Below are 14,928 nucleotides of genomic sequence, written 5' to 3'. Positions count from 1 at the left end.
TCCTTAAATATATTTAAAAACGTGTTTTTAGTAACCTGTTGTCAAACTTTAGGGTGCAGCTCTCCTCACATCTTTCTTCCCACTCTGGGGTAAATTTCCCAGACAGGCCTGCATAGTGGTGTTAAATTTCTGTTTGACAGGCAAAAACTAATTTTCACTTCCTCCATTTTCACTCAAAAGCTAAATGTCACACTGAACTGATAAAATGCAGGAGAATAAAGAGGGATCCTCCTGCTTAAAAAAAAAAAACAAAGAAAGAAAAAGAAGGTCATTTCAGGTGGAATTGCTACTGAGGAGTCTCCCATATTCCCATACAATATCCATCTGAGCTTAACGAATTGGTGAAGTAAACCAGTACTAAGTTAATAACCCGCCCTTGTGGTGCGTCTATAAAACTTCGCAGACTGTATATTGCTTGGACCCAAATGGGGTCCTGACCTTTAGGTTGAGAAGCTTTGAGGAAGACTAAAAGCTTCATAATTAAATTGAATGTTTGAAGGTTTTCGGAGTGAATCTGCTGTTCCTCCGTGTCAGCTGCTTCCTTTTTGGCGTTTTCCAGCCACATATCAAATTCAGTTTCCTAAAAACAGCAAATAACATATTAGTTAGCTTAGTTTTGCAAGGTACTGGATTTATTCTGTCCTGGGAACACACAGGATCCTGCAGGAAGAGCTGGAAAACACTGCTCAGGATAGATGCATCCTAAACTGTGAAGAAAATTGAGAATTAAAGCTGATAGATCATTATTATCTGGTGACTTCTCTTTACTTTCTTCCTGCTCATCTCCCTGGTCCCTCACTTTTCCTCCCCACCCCGAATCTTTCCTCACCCACCACCTTTCCACCAAAGGAGGAGGAGTCTCCAGATAATGGGGAGCTGCGGAGGACTGAGAGCTCCCCGATTCCTCTGAAAAGAGATCGGTCCTTCTCGGAGCACGACCTGGCTGTGCTCCGTGGGGAAATGCTTCCTTCGCTCTCTGAGTCGGCCCAGCTGATCGGGGTGGTCAAGCTGAGGGTCGACAGGCCTCGATCCAGGACTCTAACCAGCGCCGGTGCTCCTCCTCATCACAGAGGTCAGAATGTCCTCTATGCTAGTACTCAAATGCGTAATTCTTTATGTATCTAGGTGCTCTCTGGGTTTTTTTTTCCAAACTATGTTGGTTACACACTACTCTCTAGAAAAACACTAATTGAAATTAAACTTTAAATGAACAGGTGCGTCTGAGTTGACAGGTACTGAACTGTTACCATATAACGATAGACCCTGACGAGCTGTGCTGTCTCATTCAGAGGACTGAAAAGAAGCTGCAATCAGTTTTCAGTGCAGGACCACAGCTTGTTGTGTATTCAGCCTGCACTGAGCAGTGTGGCAGTGCTTCACAATCACCACCATTCAGAAGTTGTCTGTGAATTAATCCCAGCCAAGCACTGCAGCAGCTCATTTTAGGGGGTTAGAGCTTCCTGTTTGAAATAAAATCACTAGTGATATAAGCTGTTTTAAGAGTCTCCTTGTTATGAAAGTCTTCAGACTCTGACCCATAGGGGGAGACACAGGGCCAGTTTTTGAGCCTTCAAGGAGAAAAAAAAGTGGGATTAAGCAGCAAGTTTCTAAACGTGACAGAGGACAAGTCCTGGGGTCTCATTTATAAAAGAGTGAATTAGTATCCAGATTAAAAGCATACAAAAATCAGATACGTGGATACATTCAGGCAAATGTGTGCACGTGGATCAGCTTTGTATCCCACCCTCTAAACACCTACATTCAACCATAAACACCTCATGACTTTTAATACGTAAAAATGAGGCCGCTGATTGGTTCTTAAAATCACATTGACCTCTGGCACTCACCCACCCACGATATCATCTGATCAAAATCATCATTTGTAAATGTGATTTATTCATGTTTGGTTTAACTGTAAACTTAGCCTACGTTACTCATAATGAGGACGTGCAGTGTAATGATGTGCAAGAACTGCCACTGGCTTTATTTTCAGACTGTGCATATGTGACGTGCTGATGATGAGCCAGGTGAGGATGGCCAGTCTCCACTCGGTCCTGTGGGTCTGTGGGCAGTCACGTCGCCTGCAGAGTTTTGTTACTGAAGCTGAATGGAAAATCTTTGAGTCATTCTAAATCACTCTAAAATACTTTAAAGTTGCGCGATGTTATCTTGCATTTAACCAGTGAAGGTAATTGTTGACTTGAGGTGAAAAGCACTCTGTGTATTGACATGTCAAGCTGCCAGACTTCCCTGAATCCTGCCATCGTTTCACCTGCTGTGAGCTACATGATGTGGAGAGCATGCAGTCCGATCAGCTCCTTTTTTTGTGGGGTCCGTCATTAAGATGGAATATACGATATATCATAGTTTTAGTAGCAAAACATCACCAACTAAACTTCTAGGATTTTGAACTACAACAAGCACTGGTTACCTGGATCTTTTATCTGTTTTCTTATTGGCTAAACACTTAATGTCATCATGTGGGATAGGTAGCTCATCAAAACAGGTTATACTATATGAAATTCTCAAACTGAAAACATTTTTCTGCAGTGAATCATCAGGAAACAGAACGCGTCCAAGGAAGCTGTGTTTGTTTCTGTTACTCTTCGTCACCTGCATAAAATCTGTGCAGTCCTGCTGTTGAAAATGACAACAAATCCCATGATATTGATGCTCGGAAAAAAAGTTCTGACCAAAACCTTAACCGTGACACAAATCTGAAAGAGTTTATCAGCCCTGGAAACTTAATGTGGCTTTGTCTGCTCAATATCTGGCTCACCTCTCTGTATTATAACAATAATACTATATTCAACAATAGGGAACGTGTACACCATACAAGAAATATGAGTAAAGCAGTACAAAATAAGATGTAATATTGCGTAGTTCAGCGGTTAACAAGCACGACAGAGTTTAGCGCATTGCACAGTGTGGTTGAAACCTGAGATATATCAGGCCTGCCTAACGTATCTGTATACACACATTACAGGGAGTGCAGAATTATTAGGCAAATGAGTATTTTGTCCTCATCATCCTCTTCATGCATGTTGTCTTACTCCAAGCTGTATAGGCTCGAAAGCCTACTACCAATTAAACATATTAGGTGATGTGCATCTCTGTAATGAGAAGGGGTGTGGTCTAATGACATCAACACCCTATATCAGGTGTGCATAATTATTAGGCAACGTCCTTTCCTTTGGCAAAATGGGTCAAAAGAAGGACTTGACAGGCTCAGAAAAGTCAAAAATAGTGAGATATCTTGCAGAGGGATGCAGCAGTCTCAAAATTGCAAAGCTTCTGAAGCGTGATCATCGAACAATCAAGCGTTTCATTCAAAATAGTCAACAGGGTCGCAAGAAGCGTGTGGAAAAACCAAGGCGCAAAATAACTGCCCATGAACTGAGAAAAGTCAAGCGTGCAGCTGCCAAGATGCCACTTGCCACCAGTTTGGCCATATTTCAGAGCTGCAACATCACTGGAGTGCCCAAAAGCACAAGGTGTGCAATACTCAGAGACATGGCCAAGGTAAGAAAGGCTGAAAGACGACCACCACTGAACAAGACACACAAGCTGAAACGTCAAGACTGGGCCAAGAAATATCTCAAGACTGATTCTTCTAAGGTTTTATGGACTGATGAAATGAGAGTGAGTCTTGATGGGCCAGATGGATGGGCCCGTGGCTGGATTGGTAAAGGGCAGAGAGCTCCAGTCCCACTCAGACGCCAGCAAGGTGGAGGTGGAGTACTGGTTTGGGCTGGTATCATCAAAGATGAGCTTGTGGGGCCTTTTTGGGTTGAGGATGGAGTCAAGCTCAACTCCCAGTCCTACTGCCAGTTTCTGCAAGACACCTTCTTCAAGCAGTGGTACAGGAAGAAGTCTGCATCCTTCAAGAAAAACATGATTTTCATGCAGGACAATGCTCCATCACACGCGTCCAAGTACTCCACAGCGTGGCTGGCAAGAAAGGGTATAAAAGAAGAAAAACTAATGACATGGCCTCCTTGTTCACCTGATCTGAACCCCATTGAGAACCTGTGGTCCATCATCAAATGTGAGATTTACAAGGAGGGAAAACAGTACACCTGTCTGAACAGTGTCTGGGAGGCTGTGGTTGCTGCTGCACGCAATGTTGATGGTGAACAGATCAAAACACTGACAGAATCCATGGATGGCAGGCTTTTGAGTGTCCTTGCAAAGAAAGGTGGCTATATTGGTCGCTGATTTGTTTTTGTTTTGTTTTTGAATGTCAGAAATGTATATTTGTGAATGTGGAGATGTTATATTGGTTTCACTGGTAAAAATAAATAATTGAAATGGGTATATATTTGTTTTTTGTTAAGCTGCCTAATAATTATGCACAGTAATAGTCACCCGCACACACAGATATCCCCCTAAAATAGCTAAAACTAAAAACAAACTAAAAACTACTTCCAAAAACATTCAGCTTTGATATTAATGAGTTTTTTGGGTTCACTGAGAACATGGTTGTTGTTCAATAATAAAATTATTCCTCAAAAATACAACTTGCCTAATAATTCTGCACTCCCTGTAATTTATACATGGGCTCTACTGCTGTTGGTCACCGTAGAGTCTGTCCTTCTAAGTCTCTACTTCACATCGTGGGAGGATGTGTGTTGTCTGAAGTTAATATAAATGTATCAGATGGTATCGGATATATTGATAGCTTGTATTCAATTATTAGTTTGGCTTTGATTCACCGCCTCAACATCTGTGTCAGCAGGTTTCAAACGTCTCTGTGCATGGGTCAGATTTGTTGTACTGTACATTCTTACATCAAGTTTGTCTTTATAAAAGACCCCGAGACCCTGGTCTGTAATAGATATGTGAATTCAGAAGGACAAACCAAGCAAAAACCACAAACCTCCCTTGATCACCTTCTATCATTAAAAAAGTTTAAAACTTGGACATTTTTAATGTTTCTTTTAATGTGAATGTACAGACAGTAATAGCTGTCTGTACATTCACAGACATATGAAGAGCCACAAAGAGACGTGTGTTGATGAGCCTCCTGATGGCTTTCTCTTCATCACTGTATTTGAATGAAGAATGCCTCCAAACAGACATCAGACCCACCATACTGAGTGCAGGGGATACTGAAGTCTTTTTTTAAGTTTCCACCTCTTCTGCCTCGAGGCCTGGAAGGAAAGCAGCAGTAAACAGTCATGACAAAACTCAGCATCTACTAATTACCGTTACGGCTACAAAACCAAAACTCTAGGAAGAAATGTTTATTCGATTCCCAACCCTCGGGGTAATGAAATGATTTAATGGTTTGGGAGACATTATGTCACCACTGCTTCCAATCTCCAACCTCGCTGAACCACCGTTACCTCACAGAACAGCTGTGTCAGTTCACCGCGCTGCAGCCTTGACTTGGATTCATGGCTCAGAGATGGATTGTAATCAAATCAAGTGATTGGGTGAAGGAGGGTAGAAGCTAATGGCTTTGAATTGTGTGCTGCATGAAAGCCCCGGGAAGGATGTTATGTGTTTGATAGCCATGATTCGTGCATTAGCAGCCTCGGTGTCCATATCCAGAGGTAATTGTTTGAAAAACGATCCTGACTTTGATCCACTCTGCAAAGCCATCCACAGTGCTTATGTGCCATAAACATTACACTCAGCTGGACAATAGCAGGATTTTTAATTTGCAGTGCACAGCTCTGCCAATAGAGGACTCTCCAGCCTCAAGTGTGCCAGTGAGAGGAGGTAAGCCTATAAGCCGGCTGTCATCGGCAGCTGATCCAAATTATATGTGCTGATCATGTTTACTGGCCTGTTCCAGCCCTCCCATTGCCCTGTTTACTTTCCATTAGAGACAAATTGACACCTTCCATTTGCAGGATCGAAGAGGCACCCAGTTTAAACTGTGTGAGGTCTGCTGTGTTAAGAGCAGACCTCTCACCGTGATCTGAGTTACAGATGTAGCAGCATGGGCCAATCGCTCCACTGAAATCAGATTAATAATAGATGACGGCGTTCCAGTCGGATTGACAAACTCTCTGAAGGCCTGAGATCCGAGACGGGCCTGAATGAAAGAGGCTGATGTGTAATTCATGGATTCTTCAGACCGCGACTCGTGGCTTTCTCTCATTCACTTTCTACTGTCCTCAGCTCATCATTCCCTCTCTGTCTCATTCACTTTTCATTCATGTCCACGTGCCAGCCTCCTTCCCGGTTCACGGCTGGGTGCCGCCCTCTCCGGCCCGCCTGTCTCTGAGCTCAGTCGATGAGACTACAGAGGGATCCGAGACCGCGTTTGAGTCCAGAGCTGGAGACGAGCACCAGTGGATGGTGAGATGAAAACACTGGAGGATGGTCCTCGGCTTCATGTGACATCACTGCAGAAATATTCATCCTGTCAAGCCAATTTTATCTGTTACTGAGCTTAGATTGGCGGGGTTATATCTCCATTTTTTTACTGTATAAAGTGCTGCAGTATCGATAATATTGATCTAAATCAACAGCAATGACTTTATTTTGAAAGTTGCCATATTATTTTTCAAATGAAGGCTAATCCTTGCAGAAAAATGCCCGCCCCAAAAAACCTTTGCATGGGTGTGTACTGCTCCCTTCACAGATATGCACAACATGTATCCGTGCAGTAGAAAGGGAAGTTGGAGGCTCAGGTGCGAAACTGTGCAGGAGGACACGAGACTGGCAGATAGTTCAGTTTTGTAAAAGGAGTAGTACATACTGTTGTGTTGAAATGTTACATTTCTGGCAATTTCCTGCAAGGTTTAGTTAATCTTTTGAACACAAGTCTTTCATGTGTATGAAAAGACTTGTGTTCAGGAGCTTAAACTTTTCTTTGACTGTTTCACACAAACAAAACTGCAGATGATAACATTTTGGCTTTGACCTCAGCCGGTTTGTAGTTTTCCTCTGTAATCTCTTATCTATAGCTTTTTCTTTAAAATAAACCGTGGACAGGAGCTCAGAATGATGGGTTTCCTCTCTTTAACTGCTCTCGGTTGTGTTCAGGATGAGTTCAGCCACCCTGTTGAGAGCCTCGCCTTAACCGTGGACGAGGTCATCAACGTGCGGCGAGTACTGGTCAAAGCGGAGATGGAAAAGTTTCTCCAGAGCAAAGAGCTCTACAATAACCTGAAGCGGGGGAAGGTAACAGTGCAGAACTTCTCTCAGTGCAGTGTTTCTTTGTGCTGTTGACACTAACGGGATTCACTGACTGTGAGTGTGTGTTCTCAGGTTTGCTGCTGCTGCAGAGTGAAATTCCCCCTCTTCTCGTGGCCGTCTACCTGCTTACTGTGCAAAAGGTATGAAGGAAGTCTTTCATTCTCTTGTTGATGTTTAAACGTTTGTTCCAAGGTTGCAGCTGAAACATGAGTCTCCACAAATCAATACCCGGGCATATTTACAGTCCATGCGGAAAGTATTCACGGCACTTCACTTGTTCCACATTTTGTCAAATTACGGGCTTATTCCAAAGTGCGATTCATTTTTTACCTCAGAAATCTACTCACAATATCTCATAAAGACAAAGTGAACAAAGTTTGCTGTGATGTATGAAAATAAAAGAACTAAATATAACATGTGCATAAGCATTCAGCCTTTGTGGTACTCAGTTACACGCTTAGCAGACATATATGTGGGCAGTTTCTTCCATTCTGCTTTGCAGAGCCTCTCGTGCTCCATCAGGCTGGATGGGGCACGTCGGTGCGCAGCCATTTTCAGATCTTGCCAACGATGTTCAATTGGCTTCAAGCCTGGGCTCTGACCGGGTCACTCAAGGACATTCACACAGTGGCCCTGAGGCCACTTCTTTGTCTTGGCGGTGTGTTTAGGGTGGTTTTCCTGTCAGAACATGAAGCTTTGTCCCAGCCTGAGGTCCAGAGTGCTCTGGAGCTGCTCATTCTTGCATTCATTTTTCTCTACTCTCCCAGTTCCTGCTTCCTGCCACGATGGACACCACTGTGCTTACTACGACCTTCAGTGCCACTGATTTTTTTCTGTACCCTTCACATTTATGCTCCCACTAATCACTACTGAATTCAAAGGTTTTCATGCAAGAGATTGGAACCAGGGACCGTGCTGTGACTGTGCTGCACCTCCAAATGCTACAATTAAGGATTATTAGAACAAGTAGCATGAGAACAGGTCTTACCGGGGTGGGGGGTTTATAGCCATCAGAGCAGCCTGTTCCCGCTTAAGCAGTAGGAAAGTGTGCAGACATGTGTGCTGTAGTAGTAAAATCTTTTCTTTTTCTCCCAGATCTGTCTGCAGCTCCTGCAGTGCAAAGGTAACTTTCTAACTTTCAAATCTTTTCTTTTGGCTCTGTTTTTATTCAGCTGTGTATGACTTTGTACTCAGCCTTTTTAGCCTCGCTTTTCATGTCATTACTTTTACTGCTGTAGTTTTAAATTTTTCTGTTCATACATGTTATGTCATTTAATACCAGGTCTTTTTAATTAAAGTATATAAAGTTATATAATGTTTTCACATCTGAACTGTCATTCTTACACACTGTGAATTGTTAAGTTAAAAAATATTTCTACAAAAAATGAAAAACAAATTTTATTTTTAACATAAAACAGTGTAATAGATATAGATTTAACCGCTCTCTGCATCACTCTGGTGTGAGGACTCTGGCATCTGGACTCCCTTTAAAGCCGTTCTAGTCAACTTTCTTCTTATTGGCTGCTCCTCATAAACAGAAGGTTTTGGCACGGAGTGGGTGGAGCTTCTGCACTCACAGACAGAGCTGTGTGCAGTGAGTGTCACCATTATATTCATAATAAAATTTGTTGTAATTTTTTTTTCATATAAACACAAAAAGAAAGGCAATGTTAGTTTGGTCGATTACACTCTTGGTTGTATGCTTCTTCTTGGCAAATCTTATGTCTTAAGTCTTAAAACTGTTGGAAACACGATTGTAGGTCGAGTAGCAGAGTAGAGTATGTGCGTTGGACCTATGAGAAACTCGCTAAATCTTCTCTGCCAATGCCAAACTGCTTATTCTGCCATTAGCTCTTGTTTTGAGCTTCTGGAGACCGTCAGATGTCTGACTGGCGCCTGATTAGCTTCGTTCAGCATTGAGTTCAGACTCTGCCTACGGCCACTGGATCATCAGAGTGTGGAGTGGACTGATAGAGTAACAGCTTTTAATGGAGGCAGCGCACTGCTGTGGGGTGGTATCTCCCTCACTGGAAATACAAGGCTTGTCATCACTGCAGGCGATCTCAGTTCACAGAGATATCTAGATGAGATTCTGCAACGTCTATGATGTCTGGGACTCTATGCTCTACAGAGCGGGGTTCATCAGAGGCTACCTCTGTTAGGGGAGTGGAGAGGATGAAAAGGCCATTTAAGGGGAAATAAGCAGGCTTTGGTAATGGTATAAGATTTATTGCCAAGAAGCATTGTTACAACAAAGAACTTGCATTTAAAGGGCTACATTTTAATGAGAATAAACATATGAAGTCATTTATGCTTCAGGTTGACCTGTTAAGTAAAGCTATGTGGAGCTTTTACATGTAAAAAGAGAAAGAAAGAGGCTGCTGGAGCTGCTGCAGAAAGGGGTTAAATGACATGTTTTAGTGCTTATTAACGCATTATTTGAGCCTGGTTGTCATTTCTATTGACGTCACTTCTTCTTCTTTTGTTCGTTTGCTGGTTTTGATTTGTTGCCTCAGTCCCGGGCCGTGTTGGATGTGTGGTTCTGTGCTCTGTAGGTTTGGATTTTGTGTGATTTGTGTGCTGTGGCTAATTTGTGTGTGTTGTTTTTTACAGTTGTGGTTCGTTTTTATTGAAATATGTGCATTTGCTTATTGTTGCTCTGTGACTGTACGGCTCGTGGCCTTGATGTTCATGTGTTTTGAATCTCTATTGTCGTAGAGGCTAGAAATACTTGTAATGTGAAAGTCATCTGCAGTGCCTCCCACCACAGGCTCTCTCGGTTCTCTTTCCTCTGCCTGATTGTTTTTCCTCTTGGTCTGCCTCTTCTGTGCTCCAGATGAAGATTCCCTCAAAGAAGATGGCCCACATTCCTGTGTACACTGTGGGCTTTCACAGCACTCCAAAGAGCCATGGACAAAAAAGCCAAGTCTACAAGTGAGTCTGTGTTTGTCTTCAATAGCTGAGTCTGTTTATTGTAGAGAAGATTATAAAGCTGGCTGAAAATAAAACGACAGTTTTCTTCTGAAGTATGCACTGAGGACCAGGAGAAAGATCAAAAGAAATGTGAAAAGCATACCTAACATACCTTCCTTTCCAAATCTAACTGATGAGTTTCCTATGGAGGCTGTGCCTGTTGCAGAGCTCTTAAAAAAGGGGTGCAGTTTGCACCGGCGACAACCACTATCCCCTAAAATCTACATGAGAGGGGGATTTGGGAACGGCTATGATAGCCAAGCAGTAGAGGCCTGGCAGGGGCACACACCGCCTCGATCTCTGCCAGACATGGCCTTTTTTAATTAAAAGCTTCGTTTTTCTAACATCAAACTCTCTAAAATGTCCCTAGATGTCGATCTCACATCTTTGGTGTCTGGCACCTTTCACTGGCAGTGCCCTGATCTGCTCTTTTATTATTTTATTATATATATATATATTTTTTTTTGGAATGGCAGTTCAGACAGACCCGCTGACAGTCACACCATGTGGGGAGAAGAACCACAGGAACCTCTCAGGAACTTAAAATACTCAAAATAGCAAGTCACTGTTTCTCCTTTGTTAGCACAGAGGCTTATTCTCTTCAAACACTTTTGTGTTTTAGAAAGCAACTAAAATATGTTTGAGTGGTGTGGCTCAAAATAAGCAGGTGTTAAACGTAAAGTTCCTGTTGGAGTGTCTGCTGCTGCAGATGTTTGCAGCTGCTGCAGATGTTTGCAGCTGCTGCAGATGTTTGCAGCTGCTGCAGATGTTTGCAGCTGCTGCAGATGTTTGCAGCTGCTGCAGATGTTTGCAGCTGCTGCAGATGTTTGCAGCTGTCACAGCCTTCCACATCTTTCATTTCAAAAAGTAGCATCAAGATGATTTCAGTAAACAAAAAATAAACCAAAAACTAAAACTGGATGTGAAAAACAAAAATAAAAAATAAAAACTAGACTTAACAAGATCATTCCAGTTTGTTTTATTTTGTTAACTTTGAAAACTGACTAAACTCAAATAAAAAAATATACCAAGGAAATGTTTTAGTATCTGTCTGATGATCAATGTGTTAATATAGACTCTGGATGTCTATACATGATTATATATATTATATATATGCTCTTTGTTTTGATTGTGATACCTGCACTGATTTGCCCTCTATACATGTATAATTAAAAAGACTAAAACTAACTGAAACAAGAAAATCTGCTGTGGCAGACAAACTGAACTTAACCCTCTCAGGCTCAAATTAAACTTTGTGTTGCTAATGCACAACCAAGTCCTGCAGTAACATGCAGTCCTTCTGAGTAAAAAAAACTCATAAAATATGTATGTGGGGTAATCAGGTTGTTAGTTTTTAACTGGTGCAAATCGGCAACGCCTGCCTCGAGAGGGTTAAAACAAAAATTCTAAATAAAAACTAATGAGAAAACTATAATAACTCTGGTTGCCATTTTCTGATAACATTAACTTAGAATTGGAACTTCAAGGCTCCCACTCTCCCAGGCAATGCCTGCTGCCCCTCTGCAGGCTTCAGGAAAGAAAGGAAAGAAAGCCCAGATTCAAATGAGGAGCTGGCAGAAGAGAAAAATTTTTCAGGTTTTGTTTTATTTTTAAATGTGAATAATGCAGTGCTACATAGAATACTAAAGAAGCAGAACAGGTCCTTTTTAACATGTTTACAGCCTTAGTTTAAGCTCGTCAAAGCTGATAAGGAAGTTCAAAGGTTTAATCCCTGTAAGGCCTGGACCCTGAAACAATTGCCCCAAAATTCAAATTTTTAAAAAATAAATTAAATATTAATTTAAATATCTGAGGTTTAATTTGTATCATATCTGCTACTTCTGGCATTTTTGTGCAACTTATTGCACAGACAGATACATGGGTCTCAAAAAGCCATGTAGCAAATATGAAACACCTGGCGTAGCTAAGCTAGGTTAAGTACTACCTTCTGAGCTGCACACCTTTTTGTTTCCAAACCTGAGGCCAACCTGACATTTGGACTCCAACACACCAGTTTCCCCACAGTGTTGTCATCCGCTCACTGCTCAGGTTCAATCCCGAGACAGTGGACACCTAGACGGAAAAACAGGTCAAATCTATTTAAGTCTGCCTCTAACTCAAGCCAATGACTGCTAACCTTCTCGAGCCTAAGCAGCACCAGCCTCTGTGCTTACCTCAACCAATCGCAGATTGCCTACTCAATCCAATCACCAACTTCCACCTACCTCCCCCTCTCTCTCTCTCTCTCTTTAGTTATGTAATCAGTGCAGTGCCTCTTCCAGGGCCTCTAAGCAGCCATTATGTAATAATTACCCAGCTGTCATCAAAATCCTCGCTGTTTTTGGCCCTGTGAAGACAGAAGTGGAAGAGAGAGTGGACAGAGAGAGCCAAACAGCGAGCTGACGAGAGAAATGGGCCACTGGCGTGGTGCTGTGCTGAGCCGCTCTCTAACACCTGTCACCAAGACCCGACCATGCGGCTCCGTGCACAGAAACACACAGAGTTTTGTAACAGCGAGTTGTTTTGTTTTGTTTTTTTTCAATCAGAGAAGCTGACCTTAATCTCCTCGTTAGTGACTGTGATGCCCCAGCGCTGCTGCATGTCTGTGTTTATATTTCAGCCACTTTGGGTAAGCTTGGAAAGATCTAGTGTAGCTCCGTCTTTCCAGATGTTCAGCTGATGTGTCTCTGCTGAGCAGTCATTGTTGTCAGTTTGGTTTTAAAAGTGCTGCCAATAAATAGATAAATAAAAAGAGAAATAAATTAGTGGCTTTTTCTGAAGAAGAAAAACTTAAAGTAGTACTGTAGCTTTTCCACAACATGTGTGGTTTATTAAATATCTAAAAAAGCATTTTATTTTTGTAAGTCATAAGGGAGGGGGGGTCAGCCCTCAGTTTTTTATGGCTTGTGAACTAAAACATTTTTGTTTTGGGGGTGTGAGGGATGGCCCTGAGTGCTTATTGGATGTGCAGTTAAATCAGGGGTGTCCAACTCCAGGCCTCGAGGACCGGTGTCCTGCAGGTTTTAGGTGTCCTTGATCCACCACAGCTGATTTAAATGGCTAAATTACCTCCTCAACATGTCTTGAAGTTCTCCAGAGGCCTGGTAATGAACCAATCATGTGATTCAGGTGTGTTGATCCAGGGTGAGATCTAAAACCTGCAGGACACCGGCCCTCGAGGCCTGGAGTTGGACACCCCTGAGTTAAATTATTGTTAAAGAACCATGTAGTCATTATGGAAATCTCCCTTAGTTTTATATTCGGCTTTCTTTGAATGCCTCACGTCTGCTCTAATAAAACTGTTCCACCCTTTTCTGCAGGTCGCTGCGCAGCTTATCCCGCCGCTCAGTGGAGGAGGAGTTCCCCCACCTGTACGCTCACGGCTGCACACTGCGGGACGTCTGTGCTGAATGCACCAAATTCGTCGCCGATGTCATTTCCTCCAGTCGCCGGAGCCTGGACATCCTCAACAATACTCCCAAGAGGGAGGCCAAAGCTGCTGCTGCTGCTGCTGCTCAGAGACCACAGCTGCAACGCCAGTCCCAAGTCGAGGCGTTCCCTCAAGCAAACTCTCACCCTCCACCTTTCCCTCAGCCACAGTGTCTCCCTCCCCACTCCCAACATTAAGAGCAGCTCCACCACGCCGAGACGATCAACAATGCAAGCCAATGAGCAGACTGATGGACACTGTGCACACATTCACAGACAAACTAGGCTTCTAGTGGGTTCATGCACAGCAGTAACGACTCAGCGAGCCATCTGATTGGCTCCAATAAATCGTAATGAGAACACTCGATCCAGTGAGGTGCTTCAAGGTTCTTTAAATATTACTGGGTTGAATGGTTGTGCTATGATATATAAAGCTTAAAAAACAAATTTTCTCGGGCTGCATCTCGAGCCTTTTTAGTAAGAAACTAGAGACTCCAACACACCACCGCCTCACCCGTCACACAGCTGCATTATCTTCCTTATCTTACCCATCACAAATGCACACATGCACAGAGCTCTTGACCTTTTAAGGTTTGAGTGAGTAGCTCTCTCTGTTTCTGCCTTATCAACAGCACTACGACACTCCCCGACGCTCACAGCTGCAGACTGAGGAGAGGGCAGATCGGGAGAGTGCCGGGGGGAGGGGGGTGCTGTAAGAGAGAAGAGAGAGGGTGGAGGTGAGGTTGAAAGCTGCACAGCAGAGAGTCAGCATCTCATTTTAGCGCTCTGTGGTTGCCTTGTTTTTTGTTTTGAATGTAACTTAGAGAAACAGAATTGTAAATTTAAAGCTTGTACACGACCCTCAGCGTTTATGTATAATCATCCAAAAAGTTCCCGTTCCAGCTGGATGAGGCTTCGACAGCGGCGACACTGTGAATGTAACGGGGTGAAGCTGCAGGCTGCACCCTTAACTGACGCAGCGTGACGATGCTCATGTGAAACTCCCGCCCCCCTTCACTCCCCGTGGACGCTTGCAATCTGCTCTGGTTTTGTAAACACTAAGAAAACCTCGGCTGCAATAAAATCTAACGACAAACACGACCAGCTCCGAGTTTTTCTGTTTGACGTGTTCAGTAGACCCGAGCTTCACGAATAAACACAACACGCTGCTTCATAATTCAGGAGTAAAGTGCCTGTTCTTGAGCAGCAGGTGGGTAAAAGACCTTGTTGACGGATCATTTATACTTTAAAAAATTAAAAATTGACACATCTGTGGTTCTAATGCAGTACGTGAAAGGAATAAGCAGGCAGGTAGAGATTATTTCACTACAAGTTAACGGAAGATTCTGAATAAATGAGTGGGACCACAGA

At 42.9% G+C, this 14,928-nt stretch overlaps 1 protein-coding gene across 1 annotated transcript in view; it reads left to right on the top strand.

The window, feature by feature from the left end:
• The window catches only part of spire2 (spire-type actin nucleation factor 2), a 55,030-nt gene extending 40,372 nt beyond the window's left edge, over positions 1-14,658 (top strand). The window contains exons 9-15 of the mRNA XM_085464781.1: positions 850-1,072; positions 6,185-6,312; positions 7,003-7,140; positions 7,228-7,295; positions 8,251-8,278; positions 9,992-10,089; positions 13,449-14,658. Coding sequence (XP_085320907.1) covers positions 850-1,072; positions 6,185-6,312; positions 7,003-7,140; positions 7,228-7,295; positions 8,251-8,278; positions 9,992-10,089; positions 13,449-13,755 — 990 coding nt within the window. The 3' untranslated portion in view covers positions 13,756-14,658. The remainder of the gene's footprint in view (positions 1-849; positions 1,073-6,184; positions 6,313-7,002; positions 7,141-7,227; positions 7,296-8,250; positions 8,279-9,991; positions 10,090-13,448) is intronic.
• Positions 14,659-14,928: the final 270 nt, after the last annotated feature.

This window comes from Copadichromis virginalis, linkage group LG7, assembly GCF_057382275.1.
Source record: "Copadichromis virginalis isolate Kocher_CV1m ecotype Utaka linkage group LG7, C_Virginalis_male_GT1.1, whole genome shotgun sequence".
Taxonomy (NCBI): domain Eukaryota; kingdom Metazoa; phylum Chordata; class Actinopteri; order Cichliformes; family Cichlidae; genus Copadichromis; species Copadichromis virginalis.
Note: the sequence above shows the minus strand (reverse complement) of the source record. Positions and strands in the feature narration are given on the sequence as shown.